Source organism: Lepus europaeus, chromosome 5, assembly GCF_033115175.1.
Source record: "Lepus europaeus isolate LE1 chromosome 5, mLepTim1.pri, whole genome shotgun sequence".
In the NCBI taxonomy this organism is placed as follows: Eukaryota; Metazoa; Chordata; class Mammalia; order Lagomorpha; family Leporidae; genus Lepus; species Lepus europaeus.
The window spans coordinates 103,104,041-103,131,278 of NC_084831.1; the positions used below are offsets into that span (position 1 = coordinate 103,104,041).

A 27,238-nucleotide genomic window follows, 5' to 3' on the forward strand; every position below is an offset into this window, starting at 1 on the left:
GCCGGCAAGGGCCAGGGCGCTTCGGGTCCGGCGGGCGCAGGTGGCGAGTGCCCGGAGCGCAGGTGGCGGCTCGGCGCCAGCCTGCGGTGGTCGAGGTGACGCGGGAGCGAGCTCCGCTCTGTGAGCGGTGGGAGCCGGGCCCGCGCCAGGGGTGGGTCGGGGGGCGCAGTGCGGGGGCCCCGCCGAGCCATCTAGGCGCAGGCCCTGCGGGGCGCACGGGTGGCCCCGGGGACCGGCGCCTCGGCCCGGGCATGAGGCGCGGCGGGGCCGGCAAGAGCCGGAGGAGGAGCCGCCGCGGTTGTTGACCCTGCGGGCCGGGAACAGGGAGAGATGCGGAGCCAGGCCGCCTGCGTCTCCCTCTCCACGCCGCTGCCGCCGCCGCTGCTATTGCTGTTGCTGCTGTTGCTGCTGCTGCTGCCATCGCCACTACTGGGAGACCAAGTGGGACCCTGTCGTTCCCTGGGACCCGGGGGCCGCGGCTCGTCGGGGGCCTGTGCCCCGGTGGGCTGGCTCTGTCCAGCCTCAGCCTCGAACCTATGGCTCTACACCAGCCGCTGCAGGGATGCGGGAACCGAGCTGATTGGCCACCTGGTGCCCCACCACGATGGCCTGAGGGTCTGGTGTCCAGAATCCGGGGCCCATATTCCTCTGCCCCCAGCCCCTGAAGGTTGTCCCTGGAGCTGCCGCCTCCTGGGCATCGGGGGCCACCTTTCCCCGCAGGGCAGGCTCACCCTGCCCCAGGAGCACCCTTGCTTAAAGGCCCCACGGCTGAGATGCCTGTCCTGCAAGCTGGCACAGGCCCCCGGGCTCAGGACAGGACAGGGGCCACCGGAAGGGTCCCTGGGTGGACGTCGGAAGAGGAATGTGAATACGGCCCCCCAGTTCCAGCCCCCCAGCTACCAGGCCACCGTGCCCGAGAACCAGCCCGCAGGGACCTCTGTTGCCTCCCTGCGGGCCATCGACCCCGACGAGGGTGACGCCGGGCGGCTCGAATACACCATGGACGCCCTCTTCGATAGTCGCTCCAACCATTACTTCTCCCTGGACCCAATCACTGGAGCTGTTACCACGGCCGAGGAGCTGGATCGTGAGACCAAGAGCACGCATGTGTTCAGGGTCACGGCGCAGGATCATGGCATGCCCCGGCGAAGTGCCCTCGCCACGCTCACCATCCTGGTCACCGACACTAACGATCATGATCCTGTTTTCGAGCAGCAGGAATACAAGGAGAGCCTCAGGGAGAACCTGGAGGTTGGCTACGAGGTGCTCACTGTCCGAGCCACAGACGGGGACGCCCCTGCCAATGCCAACATCCTCTACCGCCTGCTGGAGGGGCCTGGGGGCGGTCCCTCGGAAGTCTTCGAGATCGACCCTCGCTCTGGGGTGATACGGACCCGTGGCCCTGTGGATCGGGAAGAGGTAGAATCCTACCAGCTGACTGTGGAAGCCAGTGACCAGGGTCGGGACCCTGGTCCGCGGAGCGCCACGGCCGCTGTCTTCCTGTCGGTGGAAGATGACAATGACAACGCCCCCCAGTTCAGTGAGAAGCGCTACGTGGTCCAGGTGCGGGAGGACGTGACCCCAGGGGCCCCGGTACTCAGGGTCACAGCCTCAGATCGCGACAAGGGCAGCAACGCCCTGGTGCACTACAGCATCATGAGTGGCAATGCTCGGGGACAGTTTTATCTGGACGCCCAGACTGGGGCCCTGGACGTGGTGAGCCCTCTTGACTACGAGACAACCAAGGAGTATACGCTCCGGGTGCGGGCACAGGATGGCGGCCGCCCCCCACTCTCCAACGTCTCCGGCTTGGTGACCGTGCAAGTCCTGGATATCAATGACAATGCCCCCATCTTCGTCAGCACCCCCTTCCAGGCTACCGTCCTGGAGAGCGTCCCCTTAGGCTACCTGGTTCTCCACGTGCAAGCTATTGACGCAGATGCCGGTGACAATGCCCGCCTGGAATACCGTCTTGCCGGGGTGGGGCACGACTTCCCGTTCACCATCAACAACGGCACAGGCTGGATCTCCGTGGCTGCTGAGCTGGACCGAGAGGAAGTTGACTTCTACAGCTTTGGCGTGGAGGCCCGAGACCACGGCACCCCAGCACTCACTGCCTCAGCCAGTGTCAGCGTTACCATCCTGGATGTCAATGACAACAACCCAACCTTTACCCAACCGGAGTACACAGTGCGGCTCAATGAAGATGCCGCCGTGGGCACCAGCGTGGTGACGGTGTCGGCCGTGGACCGCGACGCCCACAGTGTCATCACCTACCAGATCACCAGCGGCAACACCCGCAACCGCTTCTCCATCACCAGCCAGAGCGGTGGCGGGCTGGTATCCCTCGCCTTGCCCCTGGACTACAAGCTGGAGCGGCAGTACGTGCTGGCCGTCACTGCCTCCGATGGCACACGGCAGGACACTGCACAGATCGTGGTGAACGTCACCGATGCCAACACCCATCGCCCTGTCTTTCAGAGCTCCCACTATACGGTGAATGTTAACGAAGACCGGCCAGCCGGCACCACGGTGGTGTTGATCAGTGCCACGGACGAGGACACGGGCGAGAACGCCCGCATCACCTACTTCATGGAGGACAGCATCCCCCAGTTCCGCATCGACGCCGACACTGGCGCGGTCACCACTCAGGCCGAGCTGGACTACGAAGACCAGGTATCTTACACCCTGGCCATCACTGCTCGGGACAATGGCATCCCCCAGAAGTCTGACACCACCTACCTGGAGATCCTGGTAAATGACGTGAATGACAATGCGCCCCAGTTCCTGCGGGACTCCTACCAGGGCAGCGTCTATGAGGACGTGCCCCCCTTCACCAGCGTCCTACAGATCTCAGCCACTGACCGAGACTCGGGCCTTAATGGCCGGGTCTTCTACACCTTCCAAGGAGGCAACGATGGAGACGGGGACTTTATCGTAGAGTCCACCTCAGGCATCGTGCGAACGCTGCGGAGGCTGGACCGGGAGAACGTGGCCCAGTACATCTTGCGGGCATATGCGGTGGACAAGGGGATGCCCCCAGCCCGCACGCCCGTCGAAGTGACAGTTGCCGTGTTGGATGTGAACGATAACCCACCTGTCTTTGAGCAGGATGAGTTTGATGTATTCGTGGAAGAGAACAGCCCCATTGGGCTGGCGGTGGCCCGGGTCACGGCCACCGACCCTGACGAAGGCACCAACGCCCAGATCATGTATCAGATCGTGGAGGGCAACATCCCTGAGGTCTTCCAGCTGGACATCTTCTCTGGGGAGCTGACCGCCCTGGTGGACTTGGACTACGAGGACCGGCCCGAGTACATCCTGGTCATCCAGGCCACATCGGCTCCCCTGGTAAGCCGGGCCACCGTCCATGTCCGCCTCCTGGACCGCAATGACAACCCCCCGGTGCTGGGCAACTTTGAGATCCTTTTCAACAACTACGTCACCAACCGCTCGAGCAGCTTTCCCGGGGGTGCCATTGGCCGTGTGCCTGCCCATGACCCCGACATCTCAGACAGCCTGACCTACAGCTTTGAGCGGGGAAATGAACTCAGCCTGGTCTTGCTCAACGCCTCCACGGGGGAGCTAAGGCTGAGCCGGGCTCTGGACAACAACCGGCCCCTGGAGGCCATCATGAGCGTGCTGGTGTCAGGTAAGGAAGGGTCCCCGTGGTACTGGGGTGGAGACGCCTCCCCAGGGAGGGTGGTGGGGAGGGCCCTGGCAGCCCTCTGGTGGTAGGGAGCCCCACCCAAGGGGGAGCTGCTGAGAGCCACCTGCCTTCCTGATGCCCCACACAGAGAATCAGCTTGGGAGGAAGCCCCAGGAATCCTAGCGGCTGGTGCAGGCCCCGCCTGCCGCCCCAGGCTGGGCTGGGCTGCTGCGGTTGGCTGCCCACTGCCTACCGGCTTGTGACGTGATGGGGGAAGTGCTCTGAGGCTGCCCTGGCTCTGGCTGCCAAGAGTTGTGAAAAAAGGCGCGTGGAAGACTGGGGTGGGGGGGTGGGGGCAGGAGAGCCACAGGAGGGGAGGGGATAGGGCAGGCTGGCCCCTCAGCACCCCTTCACGCCTCATCAGGATGGTCCTGTGATCTCATCCAGCCTCAGGCAGAGCTGAGGGCTGCGGGGGCACAGGGCTGCCGCCAGAGGGGTCAGGACCCTGCAGCCCTCCTCTGGCCCCTTCTGCCTCCCGCCTGATTTGCGTGGACTTTGTTTAGCACATTCTTTTCCCTCCAGGCAGAAAGAGCCTGGCCTGGCTTGCTCTTCAGAGCTCCCGCAGGAAGTGAGGCTGGGGGCTCATTGTCTCTGTCCAAACAGACCCCACTGTCAGAGCCTGGGGTTGGGGTCTGGCTTGGGGGAGGGGCTGCAAGGGAGCCCAGGCCAGCTGAGGCCTCCTGGAGCCCCCACCCCCACCTCCCTGCGCCACCCCATAGGCCCTTCTTAGGCTGCCAGGTCTCCCCTGCGACTTGCGACCAGCCCTGGCTCTGAGAATAGTGTGTGGGCACCACAAGAGCCAGGGGACTGCTGGACTTTGAGGACAGAGACCCTGAGGCCCCTGTCCCGTGGGGCGGGAACACTGTCCCAGGGGCGTGGGAGCCTGGCCAGGACCCAGGCCGGGGCATTCCTGCTGCTTGGCCAAGCGCTCAGCCTGCAGACTCCCCGGCTGGCCGGGCTGGGGGTTGGTGTCGCATTCTGTTTTCTCTGTCCACTGTGCGGAGTGAGAGGTGGCAGCGAGGAGGGGACCAGACCCAGGTGGATGAGGGCCAACTGGGACCGTCAGGAGGAGTCCACTGTTGATGTCCCGGCTGCAGGTAGCCTGCACAGCCCTCAGGGCGGACAGGAGAAGAACCTGGGCTTCCCGACTCCCAGGCCAGGAAGACTGTGAGGGAACTCACGGGGCAGCGCCAGGCTCCCGTGCCCTCCCCGCTCCTGCTCCTTGCGGGACAGATGCCTCCCTGGCCCACCCCTCAGATGGCCCTGCGAACCTGGGAGTGTGAGCGTTTGGAGGCTGCGGCCAAGGAAGCTGCAGTTTCCCCCTCTAGGATGAGGAAGTGGGGGTCGGAGGAGCTGGGGCTCCCATAACCTGCGCCCCATCTGTGCTGGGGCCCTTGAGGCAGAAGCAGGGGCTGGAAATGTCGGGCCACTCTCTGGTGTCTTCCGTCCCCAGCCTGCCCCAGGTGAGCGTGGCCAGACAGTGAGGGATGGGGCACGGGGAGCCCCAACCAGCCTCTGGCCTCCTGCAGGGCAGAGCCCCAGACTTCATTCCCCTAGACTGGAGGAGAAGGCTAGGGACAGCACCCACGGCAGCCCAGCCCCACCCTCTCCCCTCAGCCCTGACCCTTGGAGGCAGTCACCACGGCAACCCCAAAGTTCAGGGAGGCTGGGGTGAGGGGGCCGCCCCCACTGCCCCTTTGTTGTTCTCCTCTTGTTCTTTGTCTTCTCTTTCTTTCCCGCCCCTGCCCCTGGCGGCCTCAGCGTGGCCTCTCCCACTGCCCTCTCCCGGCTCCTGCCTCCTGTGTGTCTCTCCGCTCCCACTCTCCGTGCTGGCGCCCGTCCTCAGCCTTTGTCTTCCCTTCTGGCCTCTGCGTTTATGCCCCCTTTTTCTCCCGTGTGGCTGCGGCCGCCCCACGTGGCTCCTGTGGAGCCTGAGCCTGAATCCCCCCCTGCCTCTTCCTTCCTCTGCTGCCGCACCCAGGAGCTCCAGGCCCCGACCTGGGCAGCGTGCAGAACACAGTCCTCCAGCCCCACTGCAGGGGGGCGGGGGGAAGGGAGGCTGCGAGTCTGACTCTGCCGGCTGGGGACCTAGCACTTTTCCAGGTGTGGCTGGCTGAGCTCTAGGCACAGGTGGTATTTTGGAGGGGTCAGAGCCTGTCCTCTTTTCTATCCAGGAGGACAGTTCAGCCGGTGCACCCCCACCCTTGTTCCTGCCCTGCCTTTGCACCTGAGGGGTGAGCCAGGTCAAGGCAGGGGAGAGGGACAAAGAGGAGGGAGAAACCAGTGGCTTGGCTTCTGGGGATGGGGGCCAATAGCAGAGGGGGCAGGTGGCCACAGATGGCGGGCCAGATGGGAAGCAACAGAGACATGCTGGGAGAGGGGCACAGGCAGGGCCCGGGACATTGTGTGTGTGTGTGTGTGTGTGTGTGGTGGGGAGGGGGAACACAGTGAGGAATGCTTGTTCCCAGGCCTAAGGGCTGGCAAGGCTTATGACTGCCCCTCTCCTTCCTAATCAGTCAGGAGCACTCTGTGTGCAGTCTTGGGCTTCTCTCTGCCTGGATGGAATATCTCCTTAAGGAGTTACTGGGCAGATGTCCTAGGTACGAAAGAGCCCTGTGCCAGTTCTGGACCTAGTGCAGAGGATCTGAAAGAGGGAGGAAACTAGAGTCTAAAGTCGTCACTCAGGGCAAGCTTCTAGAAGCAGGTAAGCCTAGTTTTGGGCAGGTTAGAAGATGCAGAGGACTGTGGGCTGCTGTCAGGGTAGACCAGGTGGGCAGAAACAGCTCACACAGTAGCTTGGAGACGAGAGCGGAAGGAGCTGAAGTGGGCGATGACAGCAGGCTTGCTGGTGAGAGCAGGTGGACTGTGGCAGTCCCAAGCAATGAGGCTGGGGGGGGGGGGGCAGGTGGGAAGTGGGCCAAGGACAGGGCTGAAAGAGGTGTCTGCCTTCAGCCTGCCTGGCTCGGTGAGTCGCCGGGATAGTCAAGTAGGTCCAACATGGATGCAGGATCTGTCCCCATTTCCCGCTCCTCCTCCCACCGTGCTCCAGAAACACTGGCTCCTGCCCCATTCCTGCCAGTGTGTCCTTTTAAAAATCCGAGGGCCCGCCTGCTATGTTTTCAAAGCCATGTCTTCACCGTGGAGACTGAACAAAAGTCTCATGGACACCGAGGATGTGTAAGGAAGGCGCTGTAGCAGATAAAAGCATCAGTGTCCCCTGTAGCCCAGCCAAGCCAATTCTCCCTCTGTTCGGCCCCTACCTTTCATTTCTGAGCTAAATAAAACCCATTCCCGTCTGGATGTGTGCTCAGGTGTATTGGTATTTCTGGACGTAGGGTGTGTGGGTGGCATGAGACACCAGCAAGTGTGTGTTAGTTCTCAGCTGTTGATCATTGAGTGTGTCGCCTGGGGGCATGGCAGGTGTTTGGGTGTAATGCAGTGAGCCCAGTGGGTGATGAGCAGCTAGAGGCCTCGGGATCAGAGGACAGATCAGCCGAGTGGGGCTCTGGAGTCTCTGCTTGTGGTTCCCCCACCCCCATCCACCCTGTTGTGCAGCTACTGGTTAAGGTGGCTCGGCTGGATTTCCCGGGGAGGCACCCTCCCCCCCCACAAGAGAGAGTTGGGCAGGAAGAATGCTTTGTGTGGGGCGTTGCCATGGGATAGCCCGCCTGCGCCCAAGCAGCCTGGGGCTTACTGGGAGGGGGACTGGGTGGCCCACTGACCCAGTTCAGCTCCCACTGCTACGCAGGGTTAGGGTTGTGGTCGTGTTCTATAAAGAGGCTGAGGTGGTCGGGGGATGATTTGGGGGGGGTGGTCTCTCAGGGTCCCTGGTGAGAAGACAGCAAAATAAGGGTATAAGGAAAAGCCCCATGACCCGGCAGGGGCAGGCGCGCAAAGATGAAAAGGTGTGCCACACTCCACGAGGGACGGTTTGGGTAGAGCGTGGGGCTCGGTTTCTGGAAATCTCACTCGCTAAGCACCACTGGGGGCCGGTCCCTCCCCGGCAGTGGGCCAGCCGGCTGGGCTTCAGGGGGCTTGGCACCCTGCCCGCCCCCTGGAGGCCCTGACCCGCGTCGCCTCCCCGCAGACGGCGTGCACAGCGTGACGGCGCAGTGCGCGCTGCGCGTCACCATCATCACGGACGAGATGCTCACGCACAGCATCACGCTGCGCCTGGAGGACATGTCGCCCGAGCGCTTCCTGTCGCCGCTGCTAGGCCTCTTCATCCAGGCCGTGGCGGCCACGCTGGCCACGCCCCCGGACCACGTGGTGATCTTCAACGTGCAGCGCGACACGGACGCGCCCGGCGGCCGCATCCTGAACGTGAGCCTGTCGGTGGGCCAGCCGCCGGGCCCCGCGGGCGGGCCGCCCTTCCTGCCCTCGGAGGACCTGCAGGAGCGCCTGTACCTCAACCGCAGCCTGCTGACGGCCATCTCGGCGCAGCGCGTGCTGCCCTTCGACGACAACATCTGCCTGCGCGAGCCCTGCGAGAACTACATGCGCTGCGTGTCGGTGCTGCGCTTCGACTCCTCGGCGCCTTTCATCGCCTCGTCCTCCGTGCTCTTCCGGCCCATCCACCCCGTCGGGGGCCTGCGCTGCCGCTGCCCGCCGGGCTTCACGGGCGACTACTGCGAAACCGAGGTGGACCTGTGCTACTCGCGGCCCTGCGGCCCGCACGGGCGCTGCCGCAGCCGCGAGGGAGGCTACACCTGCCTCTGCCGCGATGGCTACACGGGTGAGCCGAGGGGAGGGACCCGGGGGGCACGGCCCTGGAGGGCGGGAGCTGTGGTGCCTGCACAGCGGAAGGGGCTGCCACCACGGCCCGTTCCCAAGTAAGGGTCGGTGACCCCAGGAGTGTCTAGGCCCCGCTTGGCTCCTTGGCCACAGCTTGTAAGTGGAAGGCCGAGGGAGGAGCGCTGCGCACGCACTGAGCACCCGGCAGCCTTGTGTTTAGGGCCAGTCCACTTGGGTTTGTATCCCGGCTCTGCCACTGGCCAGCTGTGTGACCTTGGGCAAGCGACTTAAACCTCTCTGGGCCTTGGTAATTTAAAGTGGAGATAATGAACCTACTTAGATCAGAAGTTGCTTGGGAGAATTGATTTAATTAACCTGCTGCCTGGAAAGAGCTGGGCTAGCGTTGGCTTTGATGTAAGGGAGCAGCAGAGATGGGCCGAGTTGCTCTGGGTCTCCTCTCAGCTTGGTTAGAGGTGCAGCCAGGCCTGGAACCTCCAGGAGGACTGCAGCAAGCGCCCCCTCCCCAGGCACTGAGGGGAGGTTACAGATTGCTGGGGCAACTGGAGAGGTCTGGGCTCAAAGACAACAGTGTCTCCCGGAGATCATTACACCTGGTGGCCACGGGCCGAAAGGCTCCAGCCTTGTCCAGGTGTTGATACAAGGGGGTCCTGGCTAGAAAGCCTCTGGAGCCCCTCCCTGGGGTGCTCAGTGCCTCTGCTCTGTGCACCTGGCCACTCCCTGCAGCCTGTCCCGCTTCCCTGTGGGCCCCCCTTTCCGGGACGCCTTGGGCCTCACTCCCTATCCCCTGGAGCTGTGCCCACTGGCTCTGCCAGCAGCCCTAGTCAGGACCCACTGCCTTCCCTGCTACATCTTCCTGCCCAGAACTTGCCAGACTTTACTCCTCTCTGCTGCTGCTGGGGGTGGAGGGAAGGGGTGGGCCTGGGGGAGGGGAGGGAGCCTTTGTCCAGGAGGATGGGGAGGGGGGCTTGGAGTAGGCGAACAACAGTTTCCATGGAAACAAGAGCCAGTCACCAGGCACAGGAGCTGAGAACCTATCTCTAGAATCTGGGAATGGGGAGGGAGGGAAAGGGGTGGATTTTTCCCATCTGATGCTGCTGGAATTTTTAGCTCCTCTGTTGAATCCTGACCTGCTCCCAGGGCTCGGTTCCCCACTCTCTCAGCATCTCCCACGTGCTCAGAGGTACTCAGCCAGACCTCAGGACTCAGGGTCCTTGCCCGCCTCATTCCCGAGGGGTCGTCTGCATCCCTCCCCACTCCCACACAGCTCCGACAAATCCAGTGGAAGCCTGGTCCCATCCCCAGGGAGGGAAACTGATCTCAGTGCATGACAGGGAGGGGGCTGGCACAGCCCCCACGCCATCGTGCAGGCCCTCTCCCTGTGTGTTCACTACCACAGGGGTCAGTAGCTTGCTAGGTAGTGTGACACGAAGGCAACTAGGATCTGGGGGCCTCACAGCCTTGGGCCCCAGCAGGGGTAGGGAAGGGACAGGGAGCTCTCAGGAGAGCTGTGTGGAGCTGTGGCAAGAACAGCACAGAGAGCTGAACAGAGCCCGTGGGAGGGCCTGGGGTTTCCCAGATCTTCAAGGAAGCGGGCACCAGGAGGAGGTGAGGATACCCGAGAGAGTTCTGGAGTATTTGTGGGGTTGTGGAAGGCCATGGGAGACATTCCTCCCCGGGGGCTTGGGGGGAGTTCTGGTGTCTTCTCCCCCCCACACACACCGTGTGTGGCACTTGACCTTGTTTTTTCTCTCGCCCAGGTGAGCACTGTGAGGTGAGTGCCCGCTCAGGCCGCTGCACCCCGGGTGTCTGCAAGAATGGGGGCACCTGCGTCAACCTGCTGGTGGGCGGCTTCAAGTGCGACTGCCCGTCTGGGGACTTCGAGAAGCCCTACTGCCACGTGACCACGCGCAGCTTTCCCGCGCGCTCCTTCATCACCTTTCGTGGCCTGCGCCAGCGCTTCCACTTCACCCTGGCCCTCTCGTGAGTGACGGGGCGCATGGCGGATGAGGGGGCATGGTGTGGGCAGGTCTGGGGCAACTCCCATTCTGTGGGCAGAGTGAGAGGTCAGGCAGCGACAGTGCCCAAGCAGGTTTGTTGGCAGGGCCAGGCCTGCGCTCGGAGCTTGGTGCCCAGAGCTCGGTGCCCGTGTGCTTGGCCTGAGGACTGCTCCTCTCACTGGGATCTGTCCCTTGCCCTTCCTCCACCTGCCCCCCTCCCTGGTGGGGAGCCAGCATGCCAGCATTCTGGTTTGGGACCATCTTCCACATCGGAGCCCCACAGCCCCTAGTTTTGCCAGAAGTGGGTCTTCTGGAGGGTCCTGGTGTATCCAGGGGAATTTGCCATTCCCTGTCCCTGTCCCTATCCCCTGCTCAGGTTCGCCACGAAGGAGCGTGACGGGCTACTGCTGTACAATGGGCGCTTCAACGAGAAGCACGACTTCGTGGCCCTGGAGGTGATCCAGGAACAGGTCCAGCTCACCTTTTCTGCAGGTGATCTCCATTGTCCCACATCCTCGCCCCTCTCCTAGAGCCTCCGTGTCTCGGCCCCTGGTGTCACATACTCCCCAGCCAAATCTGAGCCCAGCCTCGACCCTGAGCATCCTCACTCCCACCATTCCCAGCCCTCATCTGGGCTCCCAGCTCACCTGGCCCTTTTCCCAGGTGAGTCAACCACCACGGTGTCCCCATTCGTGCCTGGCGGGGTCAGTGATGGCCAGTGGCACACGGTGCAGCTCAAGTACTACAATAAGGTATGTGTGGGAGGGGGACGGGGCCTTGGAGGGCTGTGCTCTTGGCCCAGGTGCTCACCCAAACCTTGGTGGCACTGCTTCGGGCAGGGAAGGGCATCGTGGTTCTGGCTGGGATGGGGGCTGGCACACACCATCTTGTTGGGGCAGTCCCACCCCACTAGGCCGTGGTTAGTGCCCCCTGGAGTGAGCACCCGGGTGTGTCGATGCCCGTGAATGAGAACAGTGTCCTGATGCCTGGCCCAGGAACCAGCTTGGCTCCTTGCCTACTGCTTCCCTTCTCTGCCCGTTCTGTCCACAGCCACTGCTGGGCCAGACAGGGCTCCCGCAGGGCCCATCTGAGCAGAAGGTGGCCGTGGTGACTGTGGATGGCTGTGACACCGGCGTGGCCCTGCGCTTTGGAGCTGTCCTTGGCAACTACTCCTGTGCTGCCCAGGGCACCCAGAGTGGCAGCAAGAAGTGAGCAGGGAAAAGCTCCCCAGGGTGGGGCGAGGTGCAATGTGGGCTCAGACGGGGATAGAAGGTCAAGAGGCAAGCACTGAGGGGAGAGAGGGGGGCTAAGAAGTGGGATCCAAGCCAAATTCCACCCCCTCCCTACCCTGTCCACACACTCTTGGCTCCTGCTCGCCCCTGCTCGCCCCATGGGTGGACATCGAGATTGGGGCATTAGAACCAGGCCTTGTGGGACAGTGTGAGGAGGGGTGGCACAAGCCAAGAGGGTGGCTCCTGTTCCAGGGGCACTGCTCTGTGGCTCTCTCTGGCCTGGGGACAGGGCAGGGTGGGCTGGGTGCTGCTACCCCTCCCTCATGCCGCCATCTCCCTCCGGTAGGTCTCTGGACCTGACGGGGCCCCTGCTGCTCGGTGGGGTGCCTGACCTGCCTGAGAGCTTCCCCATTCGGATGCGGCACTTCGTGGGCTGCATGAGGAACCTGCAGGTGGACAGCCGACATGTGGACATGGCCGACTTCATTGCCAACAACGGCACTGTGCCCGGTAGGGAGGCCTCGGGGGAGAGGCAAGGCTGGGAGCCCAGCCCAGGCAGGAAATCTGGCACCTGGATGGAGGCGCCAGGCAGTAGGATCGGGGTGGGCGGGATGGTCCCTCCGGTAGCTGCCACAGGGGTGCACGCAAGGCCCCAGCCTGAGTCACTGAGCCCCTCTCTGTCCATTCTAGGCTGCCCTGCCAAGAAGAATGTGTGTGACAGCAACACATGCCAGAACGGGGGCACCTGCGTGAACCAGTGGGACGCGTTCAGCTGCGAGTGCCCACTTGGCTTTGGGGGCAAGAGCTGTGCCCAGGGTAGGAGGGCAGAGGCCTGGGTGCCGTGAGCAGTCTGGGAACACTGGCGGGGCAGGGCAGGCACGGGGCAGGGCTCCGGGAGCCTGGCTGTGGGTGGGAGAGCGTGTCTGGACAGAGCCCTGAGAGGGTAGCACAGCAGACAAAGGGCCCAGTCAGAGGCAGGCCTGGGCACAGCGTGGGGCGGGCCCAGGGCAGGGACGTGCTCTGGAGGGTGGAGCCAACGGGGAGTGGGCACTAGGACAGCCAGTGCTGTCTCCCGTGGAGTTGCCAGAGCTGAACATCTTGGCCCCGGGGGCACTGTGCTGCTCCACCTTACAGAGTCTCCCTCCAAATCTGTCCCCCCAGAAATGGCCAATCCGCAGCACTTCCTGGGCAACAGCCTGGTGGCCTGGCATGGCCTCTCGCTGCCCATCTCCCAGCCCTGGCATCTCAGCCTCATGTTCCGCACTCGCCAGGCCAACGGTGTACTGCTGCAGGCCGTCACCAGGGGGCGCAGCACCATCACCCTACAGGTATGCAGTGAGCCAAGGCCGGGCAGACAGGCCTTGGCCTCAAGAGGGTTTTGGTGGCCTCCGTAGGCTGGGCAGGGATGGTCATTTCTAGGGGTATGAAGTTAGCTGGTTGGGTTTGCTGGGTCAGTGCTGCCATCTGTTGGGCGTGAGGGAAATAAATGCCCTTTTCTCTGTGGTTAGAGCAGAGCCGCAGTGGTTTTAGCGGTCTGCAATGGGGGAGTGGGCAGGAAGAAGGGCCCATGAATGTGGGCTGCTGACCCTGCTTTCTTCCCTCCTGCACCAGCTGCGGGAGGGCCACGTGGTGCTAAGCGTGGAGGGCACAGGGCTCCAGGCATCATCTCTCCGGCTGGAGCCGGGCCGGGCCAATGACGGAGACTGGCACCATGCACAGCTGGCACTGGGAGCCAGCGGGGGCCCCGGCCACGCCATCCTGTCCTTTGACTACGGACAGCAGAGGGCAGAAGGCAACCTGGGCCCCCGGCTGCATGGGCTGCACCTGAGCAACATTACCGTTGGGGGTGTGCCTGGGCCGGCTGGCGGAGTAGCCCGTGGCTTCCGGGGCTGTTTGCAGGTGAGCCTCTTGCCCTGCCCCATCAACATCTCCCTTCACCCGGAAGCCCTGCTCCACTGATGGCCAGTGCTGCCCTGTCCCTCCCAGGGCGTCCGAGTCAGTGAAACCGCCGAGGGAGTCAGCAGTTTGGATCCCAGCCGTGGAGAGAGCATCAACGTGGAGGCAGGCTGTAGCCTGCCAGACCCTTGTGACTCGAACCCCTGTCCTGCCAACAGCTACTGCAGTAACGACTGGGACAGCTATTCCTGCAGCTGTGACCCTGGTATGCTTGCAACCCAGGGACATGGAGGGCAGGGCAGGTTAGCAGGTGCCCAGGCTCTAACTCTGGCGCTGCTGTGTGACCCAAGGCCAGTCATGTGGCCCCTCTGAGCCTTAGTCTCCTACCGTGCAGCCCCAGCCAGCCACCTGGTGTGATGCTCAGAGCGGGAGGATGAGGATGAAGGTGCCAGAGGAAAGTGGGGCTTGACTCTCTGTCCTTGTGGTCCCAGGTTACTATGGTGACAACTGCACTAACGTGTGTGAGCTGAATCCATGTGAGCACCAGTCTGTGTGCACCCGCAAGCTCAGTGCTCCCCACGGCTACACCTGCGAGTGTCCCCCAAATTACCTTGGGCCCTACTGTGAGACCAGGTAAGCTGACCAGGGCATGTGGCAATAGGCCCCGAGTGCTGCCGCCTGTTTCTACTGTGTCCCTAAGAGCCCCGAGAGCCTGGCTGAGCTGCAGCCAGGGTCCAAGGGGCCCCATGTGGCTCTACCCAAGCAGGAGTGGCAGAGGGAGCTCACACCTGCCTGGGCCCCTCTCTGCAGGATTGACCAGCCTTGCCCCCGTGGCTGGTGGGGACATCCCACGTGCGGCCCATGCAACTGTGATGTCAGCAAAGGCTTTGACCCAGACTGCAACAAGACAAGCGGCGAGTGCCACTGCAAGGTGACCGCCCCCACCGAGCCTCCAGGAAGTAGTGTGACTGCCTCAGCCCCTGTTCTGCAGCTCCTGGGCCCTGGAGGGGAGGCCGTCGAGATGGGCCTTCCTGCAGAGAGCTGAGGCCTGTGTGCCTGTGCCCTAGCAGGAAGGGCAAGCAGCTGTGTGTCCCCATGCCTGGGGTGTGAGGGGGACCCGGGGCCAGTAGTTAAGCAGTGAGCCCTGGGCCAGCTGTTCTGGTTGGCAGCCTGTTCTGCTTGCTTGGCATCTCACCAGTGGGCTCCAGCCCAAATCACTACTGGCTGGTATGTGCTTTGACACCCCCTCTGAGGGGGGCCGAGGTCTGGGAGCCTCTGCAGAGGGGCCTCAGCTGGGAGGGTCCGTGAGTGTGTGGGGAGAGAGCGTGAGTCAGTGACGCCCTGCCTCCCCCTCCCTGCCTCTCAGGAGAACCACTACCGGCCCCCTGGCAGCTCCACCTGCCTGCTGTGTGACTGCTATCCCACGGGCTCTCTGTCCCGAGTCTGCAACCCTGAGGATGGCCAGTGTCCGTGCAAGCCAGGTGTCATTGGGCGCCAGTGTGACCGCTGTGACAACCCTTTCGCTGAGGTCACCACCAACGGCTGTGAAGGTGGGGCTACCAGGATGGGTGGGCGACCTCCCCGGGTGGGAGGGGAGAGGAGGGTGCTGGCCACAGGCCTGAGGATGCTGAGGGAGGGCCGGGGGTCCTGGGTCGAGCTGCAGAGGGACAGCTGCTCCTGGCTGACCGAGTGTTCCTTCTGCTCCACAGTGAATTATGACAGCTGCCCCCGGGCGATCGAGGCTGGGATCTGGTGGCCCCGCACCCGCTTTGGCCTACCTGCTGCTGCCCCCTGCCCCAAAGGCTCCTTTGGTAGGTGCTAGCGGCCCAGGCTGTGGTTTTGAGGACTTGGCCTGTGCCATCAGTGCAGTGAGGGCAGGAAGCCCTGGCTGCAGGGCCCAGGGTCCTGGAGACTCTGTTTCCCATCGTCCTTGGCTCATTGTTGCCCAGGGGAACTTTTAACAAAAATGCTGAAAATGGACTGAACAATAATGCTGAAAAGCCTGCATTGTGCTGAGCAGAGGGCCAGGTGCTAGAGTCATTGATGACTCACACACGGTTCTCTTCTCCACTCACCACCCAGGGCTAGAGTTAACACTGCCAGAAAGACACACACTCTGGCGCTGGTCCTCCGACTGGCGATGAGTAGAATTCCTGGAGAGTGGCAAGGAGCCCGGGGTGGTGGCTGGAGAGGGTAGTGAGGTCCGGGGTCTCCAGCTCCTGCAGCCCTTGTTTGCACAGGTGTTGCAGAGACGCTGGGCTCTCGTGTTCTGCACTCCTGTTGTCCTGTCTTCACCCAGGCTGCAGGGGCCGGGGCCCGTGCTGCCGTCTCCTGTCCCAGGTGCTGGTGCCCAGCACAGCACTCAGCCAGGTCTCGTGGGCTTCTGGGTGCTTCCTTGAGGCTAGCGCTCCTGTTTCCTTCCCCCAGGGACCGCTGTGCGCCACTGTGATGAGCACCGGGGGTGGCTCCCCCCAAACCTCTTCAACTGCACCTCAGTCACCTTCTCAGAGCTGAAGGGCTTGGTAAGTGAGCACCTGCTCCTCCTCCTCCCTCTCCCTCTTCTTCCTTGCCCCATCTTTGAAAAAGGGGGCTCTGGAATTCCAGCCCCTAGGTTCCTGGGGTGCCCACCCAGAGGGGCCACCTCTCCCCTCCCTAGTCCCCTGTCCCCCACATTTTCTTTTCCCACCGTCCTGCGCTGACCCCTGCCTCTCGGCCCCTGCCGTCTAGGCGGAGCGGCTGCAGCGGAACGAGTCCGGCCTGGACTCGGGGCGCTCCCAGCGGCTGGCCCTGCTCCTGCGCAACGCCACACAGCACACAGCTGGCTACTTTGGCAGCGACGTCAAGGTGGCCTACCAGCTGGCCACCCGGCTGCTGGCCCATGAGAGTGCCCAGCGAGGCTTTGGGCTGTCAGCCACGCAGGACGTGCACTTCACCGAGGTGGGGCTTGGAAGAGGTGGAGCTGGCTGGTCGGGTGGGGGTCTCAGTGAGCGAGCCCTATCCTGCAAGCTGGGGGCAGGGTGGGGACCCTCCCCTCTGTCTCTGGGGAGCTCACCCCTACCATGAGGCCTCCATGAGGTGCCTCGAGCCCCCTACAAGGTGCCTCGAGCCCCGTGGTAATCAGGGCACCGCTTCCCATCCCTTTTCACAAGGGGCCCACAGAAAATGCTATTAGTATCAGGAAGTAGCATGACCTGGCAGAGGCCAGGGGCTGGGGGAAGCAGCCCCAGGGCATCTGTGTGGGTCCAGGGGCTGGGGGCTTTATTTAGCGGGGCGGGGCCAGGGTTAGAGGCAGAGCATTTGGCCACTGGGGTGGGCAGTGTGATCCAGAGGGCTTCCTGGAGGAGGCGGTGGTGTGTGCCGAGAGCAGGGCATGGAGGGTGGGGAGCAGGGCTAGTCCAGGCAGAGTCCAGGCTGGTGTGGTCTGCCAGCACATGACGCCATGCCCCATGCCCACGCCCACCACCAGAACCTGCTGCGGGTGGGCAGTGCCCTCCTGGACGCAGCCAACAAGCGGCACTGGGAGCTGATCCAGCAGACGGAAGGTGGCACGGCCTGGCTCCTGCAGCACTACGAGGCCTATGCCAGCGCCCTGGCCCAGAACATGCGGCACACGTACCTGAGCCCCTTCACCATCATCACGCCCAACATTGGTGAGGCGGGGCCCCGGGCTGGGGAGGGTTTGTGGAGTAGGCGTGCCGGGGACCTGCCCACCTCAGCTGGGGGTCCCACCTGTGGGCCTGCCCCTCCCTAGTCATCTCCGTTGTGCGACTGGACAAGGGGAACTTCGCGGGGGCCAAGCTGCCCCGCTACGAGGCGCTGCGTGGGGAGCGGCCCCCGGACCTTGAGACGACGGTCATTCTGCCCGAGTCTGTCTTCAGAGGTCAGTGGGGGCGGTCGGCAGGGTTCAGGGCCGGCCCTGGGGCACCAGGAGGGCAGTCTCCCTGAGAGGGACCATATTCTCTTCCAGAGGTGCCCCCTGTGGTCAGGCCCGCGGGCCCTGGAGAGGCACAGGAGCCTGAGGAAGTGGCGCGGCGGCAGCGGCGGCACCCGGAGCTGAGCCAGGGTGAGGCCGTGGCCAGCGTCATCATCTACCGCACCCTGGCTGGCCTCCTGCCCCACAACTATGACCCGGACAAGCGCAGCCTGAGGTGAGCGGCCACGGGGGGAGCAGGGCCGGCAGGGGCTGGGCCGAGGGCATCTGCCATGGTGACCCACGTCTGCCCGCCTCCCATCAGGGTCCCCAAGCGCCCTGTCATCAACACACCTGTGGTGAGCATCAGCGTGCACGATGACGACGAGCTCCTGCCCCGCTCCCTGGACAAGCCGGTCACCGTGCAGTTCCGGCTGCTGGAGACAGAGGAGCGGACCAAGCCTATCTGTGTCTTCTGGAACCATTCCATCCTGTGAGCCTGGGCTGCCCTCACCCCCGGCTCTGCCCCACCCCCGCCCCGGTGGTCTTGACACAGCCCCGCCGTCCCGCAGGGTGAGCGGCACGGGTGGCTGGTCAGCCAGGGGCTGCGAGGTCGTCTTCCGCAATGAGAGCCATGTCAGCTGCCAGTGCAACCACATGACGAGCTTCGCGGTGCTCATGGACGTGTCCCGGCGCGAGGTAGCCCCCCCACTCTGGGGGCAGCTGCGGGCACTGGGCTGCGTGCCCGGGCCCTGCCCCTCCTTATCCACCTGGCCTCCCACCATCTGCCCTGCAGAACGGGGAGATCCTGCCGCTGAAGACGCTGACCTACGTGGCTCTGGGGGTCACGCTGGCCGCCCTTCTGCTCACCTTCCTCTTCCTCACCATCCTGCGTGCCCTGCGCTCCAACCAGCACGGCATCCGACGGAACCTGACAGCTGCCCTCGGCCTGGCACAGCTGGTCTTCCTCCTGGGAGTCAACCAGGCTGACCTCCCTGTAAGATGCCCTCCCACCCAGAGACCTCCCCGACCTGCCAGCCCCGCAGGCCCCTGGGAGATGCCTTCCCCAGCCCGCACCTCCGCCCTGACAGAGCCTTGCCTGGGATCTGGCCCCCATTCTCCCCTTCTCCAGCAACACCCTGGAGGTCCCCGTCTCTGGCCCAGTCTCTGCTGCAGCCCCCACCCCCACCCCGGTCCTCCCGCCTGCTTGGCCGAGCACAGGCCCTGTGTGCTGGTCGCTGACGGGCATGGCCTGGCCTCAGTTTGCTTGCACAGTCATTGCCATCCTGCTGCACTTCCTGTACCTCTGCACCTTCTCCTGGGCTCTGCTGGAGGCCTTACATCTGTACCGGGCGCTCACCGAGGTGCGCGACGTCAATGCCGGCCCCATGCGCTTCTACTACATGCTGGGCTGGGGCGTGCCCGCCTTCATCACAGGTACCCCACAGCTCAGGCCAACTTCTTCATCCACGTCCATCAGACTTAACCCAGGCCCTGAGCCCTATGGTGGGGGGGCGGGAGAGCAGCCCACAGTCAGAACTCTGCCCCGTGCTCTACCCAGGCCCTTTGACCGCAGTCCTGCCCCCAGGCCCTGACCACCCGCCCCTGCTGCTGTCTCCCTGCCCCCAGGTCTAGCCGTGGGCTTGGATCCTGAGGGCTACGGGAACCCCGACTTCTGCTGGCTCTCTATCTACGATACACTCATCTGGAGTTTCGCTGGCCCTGTGGCCTTCGCTGTCTCGGTAGGTGTTGGATATGGGTTGGAGTGACCAGGCCGAGTGTGTCCTCGGGATCTGCGCTGGGAGGCGCTCAGGCTGCAGGGCCTTATGGGGTGGGGCAGAAGCTCTCTGCCCCTCCTCCCCTGCAGTGATCCCACTCATGCCTCTCTCCCCTGCCTAGATGAGTGTCTTCTTGTACATCCTGGCCGCCCGGGCTTCCTGTGCTGCCCAGCGGCAGGGTTTCGAGAAGAAAGGCCCTATGTAAGTGGGGTGCGGGTGCTGGGGCAGCAGGCGGGCGGGCCCCAGCATGGGAGTCTGGCTCACGGCCTGCCCCGCCCCCAGCTCGGGCCTGCAGCCCTCCTTCGCCGTCCTGCTGCTGCTGAGTGCCGCCTGGCTGCTGGCACTGCTGTCTGTCAACAGTGACACCCTCCTCTTCCACTACCTCTTTGCTGCCTGCAATTGCCTCCAGGTAACTGGCCAGCCCGCGGGGCGGGGAAGGAAGCCACAGTGCTGGGGTGCCTGGAAATGCTCCCCTACCAACTGTTGCGGCCTCCGCCTGCCAGGGCCCCTTCATCTTCCTCTCCTACGTGGTGCTCAGCAAGGAGGTCCGGAAAGCACTGCGATTTGCCTGCAGCCGCAAGCCCAGCCCTGACCCTGCTCTGACCACCAAGTCCACCCTGACCTCGGTGAGGGGAGCCTGAGGGTCTGGGCGGGAAGCAGGGGAGGAGGAGGCCAGAGGCCCAGGGAGCCATGCTCTGTACCGTGGGGCTGCTTTCACTCTTCCATCTCCATGTCTCCGTGGAAGAAGGGAGGTGCGAGCAGGTGGCGGATGTGGCCCATGGGATTCCGACATGGGGAGACGGGGTGGAGATGGGCAGTCAGGTGATGAGTATCCTGCATCTGGGAGCCCCTTAGGAATTTGAGCAAATTTTCTGTCTCTCAGGATGCTCGGAGAGCATCCCCGTTACCACGTTTTACCAGTAGACTGCACCCATCACAGCCGGGTAGTGTTACCACCTCAGGGAGTGCTGGTACAGGTGTGGCCAGGCCCCAACACGGGGCAGCAGAGACTCAAGGCCACCCTCTCTCAGACCTGGGCCTGTGGGAGGTGGGCCCTGGGGCAAGATCCCCGTACCCTCCACCTGCCACCTGGGGTCACTCTCCACTGACAGAGCTCTTTGTGCCCCACCCAGTCCTACAACTGTCCCAGCCCTTACACAGATGGGCGGCTGTACCAGCCCTACGGAGACTCGGCCGGCTCCCTGCACAGCGCCAGCCGCTCAGGCAAGAGTCAGCCCAGCTATATCCCCTTCTTGCTGAGGTGAGCCCTGGAGGTGGGAGGGCTGAGCAGGGAAGGGGAGGATCGTGCAGGCTGGGCCCAGGCCACCTGCCTTTTGGGAGTTGAATAGCACACCTTGCAGTGGACATGGGTGACAGCTTGTATCAGAAGCCGCCAGGAACACGAGGCACAGTCTTGGAATCACAGGGGAGAGGAGAGAAGGGGGTGCTGGGCAGTAGGCCAAGCAAGGTCTCCAGCATGGTCCTGTCTCCTTAGGGAGGAGTCCACGCTGAACCCTGGCCAAGGGCCTCCTGGCCTGGGGGACCCAGGCGGCCTCTTCCTGGAAGGTCAAGGCCAGCAGCACGGTGAGGATGGAAGGACCCTGGTACCCGGTGGGCCGGCGGCCTGGCTTTTGCTGTGGGTGGGCGGAGGCTGGTGGGCCGGCTGTGATGTCTTCCCAACCTCCCAGATCCTGACACAGACTCGGACAGCGACCTGTCCCTGGAAGATGACCAGAGTGGCTCCTATGCCTCTACCCACTCTTCAGACAGTGAGGAGGAGGAAGAGGAGGAGGAGGAGGCTGCCTTCCCCGGAGAGCAGGGCTGGGACAGCTTGCTGGGACCAGGAGCCGAGAGGCTGCCCCTACACAGTACCCCCAAGGGTGGGCCAGCACCAGGGCTGTGGTTTTCGGGATAGGGGTAGGGGGGTGGGGGGAGGGGCTTGGGGATCTTGGGAAGCAAGGCTGGGATGGTGACTCTCCACTGTCTGTCTTCTGTGGGTTTCATGGCACTTCCTTTCCCTGCCAGATGGGGGCCCAGGGGCTGGGAAGGCCCCCTGGCCAGGAGACTTTGGGACCACAGCCAAGGAGAGTGGTGGCTCCGGGGCCCCTGAGGAGCGGCCACGGGAGAATGGAGATGCCCTGGCTCGGGAGGCGTCCCTGGGCCCCCTTCCAGGGCCTTCTGCCCAGCCTCACAAAGGTGAGTGTGGCACCCCCGCCACCACGCTGCCCTGGCCCGCAACCTCACACCTCACGTTACCCTCGGGTTCCCGGGGCTCCCAGGCCGGCCCGCTGCTTCCCCCTGCACCTTGTGATGCCTGCCCTGTGGCCCACAGGCATCCTCAAGAAGAAGTGTCTGCCCACCATCAGCGAGAAGAGCAGCCTTCTGCGGCTGCCCCTGGAGCAAGGCACAGGCTCTTCCCGGGGCTCCTCGGCCAGCGAGGGCAGCCGGGCTGGGCCCCCCCTGCGCCCACCGCCCCGGCAGAGCCTCCAGGAGCAGCTGAACGGGGTCATGCCCATCGCCATGAGCATCAAGGCAGGCACCGTGGATGAGGACTCGTCAGGCTCCGAGTGAGTGGCTGGGCGGGGGCAGCGGGGTGGACAGGGTGCCACCTGGCAGAGGCCCTGGCTGGGCCTGGGCCCCGAGCTGCCTCCAGGCCTCTCCAGCTCCCCTGGTTGGCAGTCAGAGGACAAAGGGCCTGAGTGTGGGCCAGCTCCCTTACCGTGAAGTGCCACAAACCTTGGAGCCCCGCGGGGTGGGCCACCCCATCCTGCACAGGGCAGCGTGAGTGGGGTGGGGAGCTGGGGGTGCTTCTCTGTTTCCTTCTGCTGGTGAAAGCTGCTCACTGTCTCCTGGGCTCCAGCTAACCCTCTGTCTGCCTTTTCTGCCACTTTGCTTTCCTGCCTCTCCAGATTTCTCTTCTTTAACTTCCTGCATTAACCCTGGGCCGGTGGTGGTTCTTCCGCGATGAGGCTCCCTTCCCTCCCCAGCTGCGCTTATGCCCACTCCTGTCTTGTGCTTTACCCTGCCCCTGCTCCCCACGCCTGCCCGCAGCAGCGACGAAACGTCCATCTGAGGAGCCTGGGCCTTGCCGGCCATCAGTGCCAACTCCCCCCACCGGCCCCCTCACTGCACTTTGGACTCCTGGGGCCAACATCTCCAAGACAGAGTTTTTCAGAAAAGAGGAAAAAAAAAAGAATTTAAAAAAAAAAAGGATCTCCACTCTTCATGACTTCAGGGATTAATTTTTTTTATACGCTGGAAACTGACTCCCCTTTCCCTTCCCAAAGAGGATAGGACCTCCCAGGATGCGCCCCAGCCTCTCCTCAGTTTCCCATCTGCGTGCCTCTGGGAGGAGAGTGACTCTTGGGGGCTTGCCCCCTCACTTGCCATCACCAAAAGGAAAGGACAAAGCCACATGTGCCCAGGGCTCACACCCTGCCGGCGGCTCCCGGGCGGGCCTCAGTGTGGCGAGGGGTCGCTCAGCCTGTGCTGCCTCTCCCAGGAACTGAAAAGGCCCTATCCGGCGAGGGGGCAGAAGGACTCAGTGCCCCCGGACCCCCAAATGCTGCATGAACACATTCGGAGAGAAGTCTGCGCCCCCAGCCAAGGGCCGGGCCACCCCAGCCCCTCTGCTGGCTGCGGGCTGCAGCCCAGGTGTTTGCTCAGTTTGCTGACCCAAAAGTGCTTCATTCTCCCTGCCCACCCCGGCCCTGGTCCGGCCGGGGAAGGCCAGTCACGTGTTAAGTTGCGCTTCTTTGCTTCTTTGCTGTCGCCTACGTGGGGCTGGGAGGAAGAGTAAGCACAGTGGGGGCTGGGGGTGGGGGGCTCAGTTGCCCAGGGCGGGCTTCAAGCACAGATTTCAGGTCTGGGTTCTGGTGTCCACTCCCGCTCTCCCCACATCCCACCGAGGCCACTTGGTCTGACTTGCTGTGGCCTCTGAGACAGGTTCGACTTTTAACCCCTTCTTGGAATTGGCTCTCTTCTTCAAAGGACCAGGTCCTGTCCCTCTTTCTCCCCTGTGCCACCCCAGCTCCCTGCGGAGAGAGAGTTAATATATATTTTTATTTATTTGCTTTTTGTGCTGGGATGGGTTCATGTCCAGTCCCAGGGGGTGTGGTATGGCCATCGCAGGTCGGGTGTGTCCCCAGCAGCCCTGGCTCGGGGGCCCAGAGCCCTGTCCTCGCTCCAGACTGTCTCCCCACCTCTCCTCCTCCTCTTCCTCCTCCTCCTCTTCATTTTGCCAACTCTGTTCATTTGAGTCTCCCTGTCCTCTGAGCATGTACTCCAGACTTGTCCCTGGCTTTCCCTCTGGAGCAGGTGGCTAGCAGAGAGGCCAGGGGTGCAAGGGAACGTCCCTGGTGCTCATCTGTAAAGCTGGCTTCAGGCTTCCTGCCGTGGAGCGCCCCCTGCCCTCTCCCCTCAGCAATTCCTGCAAGGGGTTAAAATGGAACTTGTTATTACTACTGATGACTTGACTTAAAAAGATACAAAGATGCTGGATGCTAACTTGATACTAACCATCAGATCCTACAGTTTGATTGTTACTGTAAATACCGTAGAGTTTTGTTGTTGTTGGCTTTTTTTCATCCCCCATACTACTGAATAAACTAGTTCTGTGCGGGTGGCGTGCTGTCATCATGTGCGTCCATGTGGCACCCTGTCCTCCCAGAGCCTGGGGGCTGGGGGGAAGGTAGGCCTTCTCTGGAAAACCCCAGGAGGCCCCACAAGGAGGTCAGGGGGACTGGGACACCCGCTGGATGGTAAGTGGCCCCTCCGCAGATGTCCCAACCTTGCTCTCCATATAGCCGCTTCAGCAGAGCCCACGAACTGGGCATTTCCAGGGAAAAGGAGGCAGGTGGGCAGGACAGGAGGAAGCACTCAGCAGACAGGTTTCCAGCCCAGCCGCTGTGGCTGAGTCCTGGACAGGGACAAGTTTTCTGGGGTGAATTCAGGAGACAGGGAGGGCTGACAGGCCGTGGGGACCTGGAGGGCACTCGGTGACTAGAGCCTTCTAACTCTACTGTTCTGGGCCGTTTTAATTTTTTCCCTCCACTGGAAAACAAAGCAACTACTCATTCTGTAGTCAAGTGTGTCCATCGTTAATTCTCATCTTCAGTTCGGTGTTTGTCACAGTTCCACACAACACACCAGAGAGGGAGTTCCCGGGGAGGCCGGAACCCCTGGAACCAGCCCGAGTGACTCAGTCTCTCTCAGCCTTAGTTTCTCTGCCTGCAAAATGAGGGCGATGATAATAGCGGCTGCCTAATTGAGCTTTTATGAGAATTAAATGAGTTAACACATGTAAAGTGCTTAGTGCAGTTCCCAGTAAGAGGCCAATAAACACTGGCTCTCTTGTTGCTACTGCGTGAGGTGGCAGGCGCGCACAGAGAAAACGGAAGCGCGGCCAGAAGGCAAGGAGGCCGGCAGGTCGCTGAGCCCCCAGGTGCAGCCACGGCCTGGCCGGGAGGGCACCGCCTACCGACTGCTGCCTAAGCGGCTTTGGGGCGGGAGGGGCTGGAAAGGGGCACAAAACTGCAGACTGCGAAGATGAGCGAGGGTGAGCACAGCATGCCTTGCCCTCGCCAGCCGCCAGGTGGCGAGAGCGCACGCCTCTGCTGCGGCTTCGCCGTTCACGACCCACCCGGGGGCTCAGACCCAGCCCACTAGCTCGTGCCACTTGCTGACCATGCCTAGGTGGTTACCTAGGTTTGCTGACCTTCCATGCTTCGGTCAGAGCCCGAAGTCCACAACGGGCCCTGCTTACTGAAGCCGAGAAACACACTTGAGGTTGTTTTTGTTTTTTTGGCCTCATGCTACATTTTTCCAGAGCCAGACACTGTGTTTCTGCCTCCCACCGCCACATCCATGCTTGGAATCCCCCAGGTGCGTGCAGTTGCTGCAAGAGGCTCAGGCAGAAGTGGCGGGCTGGGCAGCTGTCCCTGCGATGCCGGGGGATGCGTTCAATGAACCTTGAGATCAGCAGCAGAAATAGGGGAAAGCACCAAGGGCAGGGCGAGGCAGGCCAGTGGGGCTGGGGGTCTGCGGGCCCCTCACACATGGGTAGAATGTCCGTCACAAGCAGGCTGCCAGCTGTGGCTGGAAAGCCTGTTTCCAGACCGACTGGCATCTCCCCCACTAACAGCTTCTTGTGCTGCACGGGTGACCTTGCAGCTTTAAATCACACCTTCGGGTGGGGGCAAGCTTTCACCCAGAGCTGGCAGGGGAGGGGCTGAGCACCTGGGGAGAGTCAGACCGCCTCCAGGAGACCCTGGCCATCTTGTGTGACCGTGCGGTTTTAAATCATGCCTTCAAGTTAGTTGCAATCTTCCACCCAGAGCTAGCAGAGGAGGGGGCCGAGCCCCTTGGGAGACGGACAGTCTCCAGGAGACCCCGCTATCTCCTGGAGCCCCAAGCCAATCAACATATATATGTGAAATCCCATCCAATTGGCATCCCCAGTAGGATGACCCAATGAACAGACAGCAATGCCTTAAAAACCCAGACACTCCCTCAACGCCAGTGTCCCGCTCGGGCACTCTGCCTGCTTTCCTCTCGGACCAGATGCTTTCTCTGTTGCTTGACAATCAAAAAAGTTTCTTTTCTAATAAAAGTTTCTACCTCTTTGCAAATTCCCGAATTTTTATTTCTATATTAAGCTGAGGAAAAGAACCCACCAGACTCACTCTGACAACCACCCTCCCCTCCATGACCAGTAACACAAGGAAGGCACTTCAGTGCCTAAGCAGGGCACTGATGGGGACGGACACCATCTAGCATTCCCCTTTGCCTGCTGCCTTCCTTAAGTCATGGCCTGGCCTTCAGGGAAAGAAACTCAAACCTCACCAGGGGGACAGGGTTGATCTAATGTTTAAGATACCTACAAAGGGGCCAGTGCTGTGGCCTGGCAGGTAAATCCGCTGTCTGCAGTGCCGGCATCCCATATAGGCACCAGTTTGAGTCCAGGCTGCTCCACTTCATTCCAGCTCTCTGCTATGGCCTGGGAAAACAGTGGAAGATGGCCCAAGTCCTTGGGCCCCTGCACCCACATGGGAGACACGGAGGCGGCTCTTGGCTCCTGGCTTGATTGGCCCAGTTCTGGCCGTTGCGGCCATTTGGGGAGTGAACTGGCAGATGGAAGACCTCTCTCTCTGCCTCTCTGTAACTCTGCATTTCAAATAAATAAATAAATAAACAAATAAATCTTAAAAAAAAAAAATATCCACAACTCCCATTGGAGTGCCTGCATTCAGCTCCCAGCTCTGTCACTGCAGACCACAGCTCCCTGCCAGTGTGGACCCTGGGAGGTAGATGTGATGGCTCAAGTGGTTGGGTCCTTGTGTGGGAAACCTGGACTGAGTTCCTGGCTCCTGGCCTCAGCCTGGCCAATGCCCAGCTGTTACAGGCATTTGGGGGAGTGAACCAGGGGCTGGCAACTCTGTCTCTCAAATAGAAATGAAAATTCATAAGGAATGAAGTTGGTTCTGGTTGCAAGTGTCCAAGGCTGCCTCCAATAGGAGACCCTAAGCTAAAACTGTCAATAGAGTCTTTTCTATGCCATAACCCCCCACCATCTGGTACCCACATATTTTCTGAATAAATTGATGAAATGCTCTGCTGTGTACAAGTGACACGACCAGGGCAACGCAGAGGTGTACAATCCTGGTTCCAGCCCTCAAGTCTGGTAGGGGAGGTGAAGGGACACAGACGACTCACATGATATAATTGAGAACATGACGAGGTATTCCATTCCTCCATCTGCTGGGGCACACGGGAAGCTGACCACGACCAAAAGGCCTCCTCTTCCCCACATGCAGCAGGCTGAGAAGTTGATAGGTCCCTAGGAGGCTCCATTCAGGACAGAAGTAGCTTCCCTAGGTCCTGGCTTCACAGCCTTTCACACTAAATTCAGCTGTATGCAACTTTGATCTGGAACTTCTAACACTCTGATTCCTGGGGAAAGG

The 27,238-nt window shown here is 62.3% G+C and overlaps 1 protein-coding gene across 3 annotated transcripts; it reads left to right on the forward strand.

Moving 5' to 3' along the window:
* Positions 1–301: 301 nt before the first annotated feature.
* On the forward strand, positions 302–23,895 carry CELSR2 (cadherin EGF LAG seven-pass G-type receptor 2). 3 transcript variants are annotated; one of them, XM_062191887.1, is made up of 34 exons: positions 302–3,652; positions 7,797–8,444; positions 10,222–10,444; positions 10,838–10,953; positions 11,125–11,213; positions 11,512–11,669; positions 12,040–12,203; positions 12,384–12,509; positions 12,855–13,021; positions 13,305–13,592; positions 13,680–13,854; positions 14,081–14,222; positions 14,400–14,520; positions 14,956–15,139; positions 15,299–15,400; positions 16,017–16,111; positions 16,317–16,526; positions 17,056–17,239; positions 17,341–17,469; positions 17,557–17,737; positions 17,825–17,992; positions 18,072–18,198; positions 18,296–18,496; positions 18,762–18,936; positions 19,129–19,241; positions 19,399–19,478; positions 19,560–19,686; positions 19,781–19,903; positions 20,411–20,538; positions 20,773–20,861; positions 20,966–21,157; positions 21,303–21,473; positions 21,610–21,844; positions 22,329–23,895. In XM_062191887.1, the coding sequence occupies exons 1-34, from the start codon at positions 331–333 to the stop codon at positions 22,348–22,350; spliced, it is 8,775 nt and encodes a 2,924-aa protein (XP_062047871.1). In that variant the 5' UTR covers positions 302–330; the 3' UTR covers positions 22,351–23,895. The 3 variants fall into 3 exon arrangements, with proteins under 3 accessions (XP_062047871.1, XP_062047872.1, XP_062047873.1); XM_062191888.1 differs by having other exon boundaries at positions 22,332–23,895; XM_062191889.1 differs by having other exon boundaries at positions 22,565–23,895.
* Positions 23,896–27,238: the final 3,343 nt, after the last annotated feature.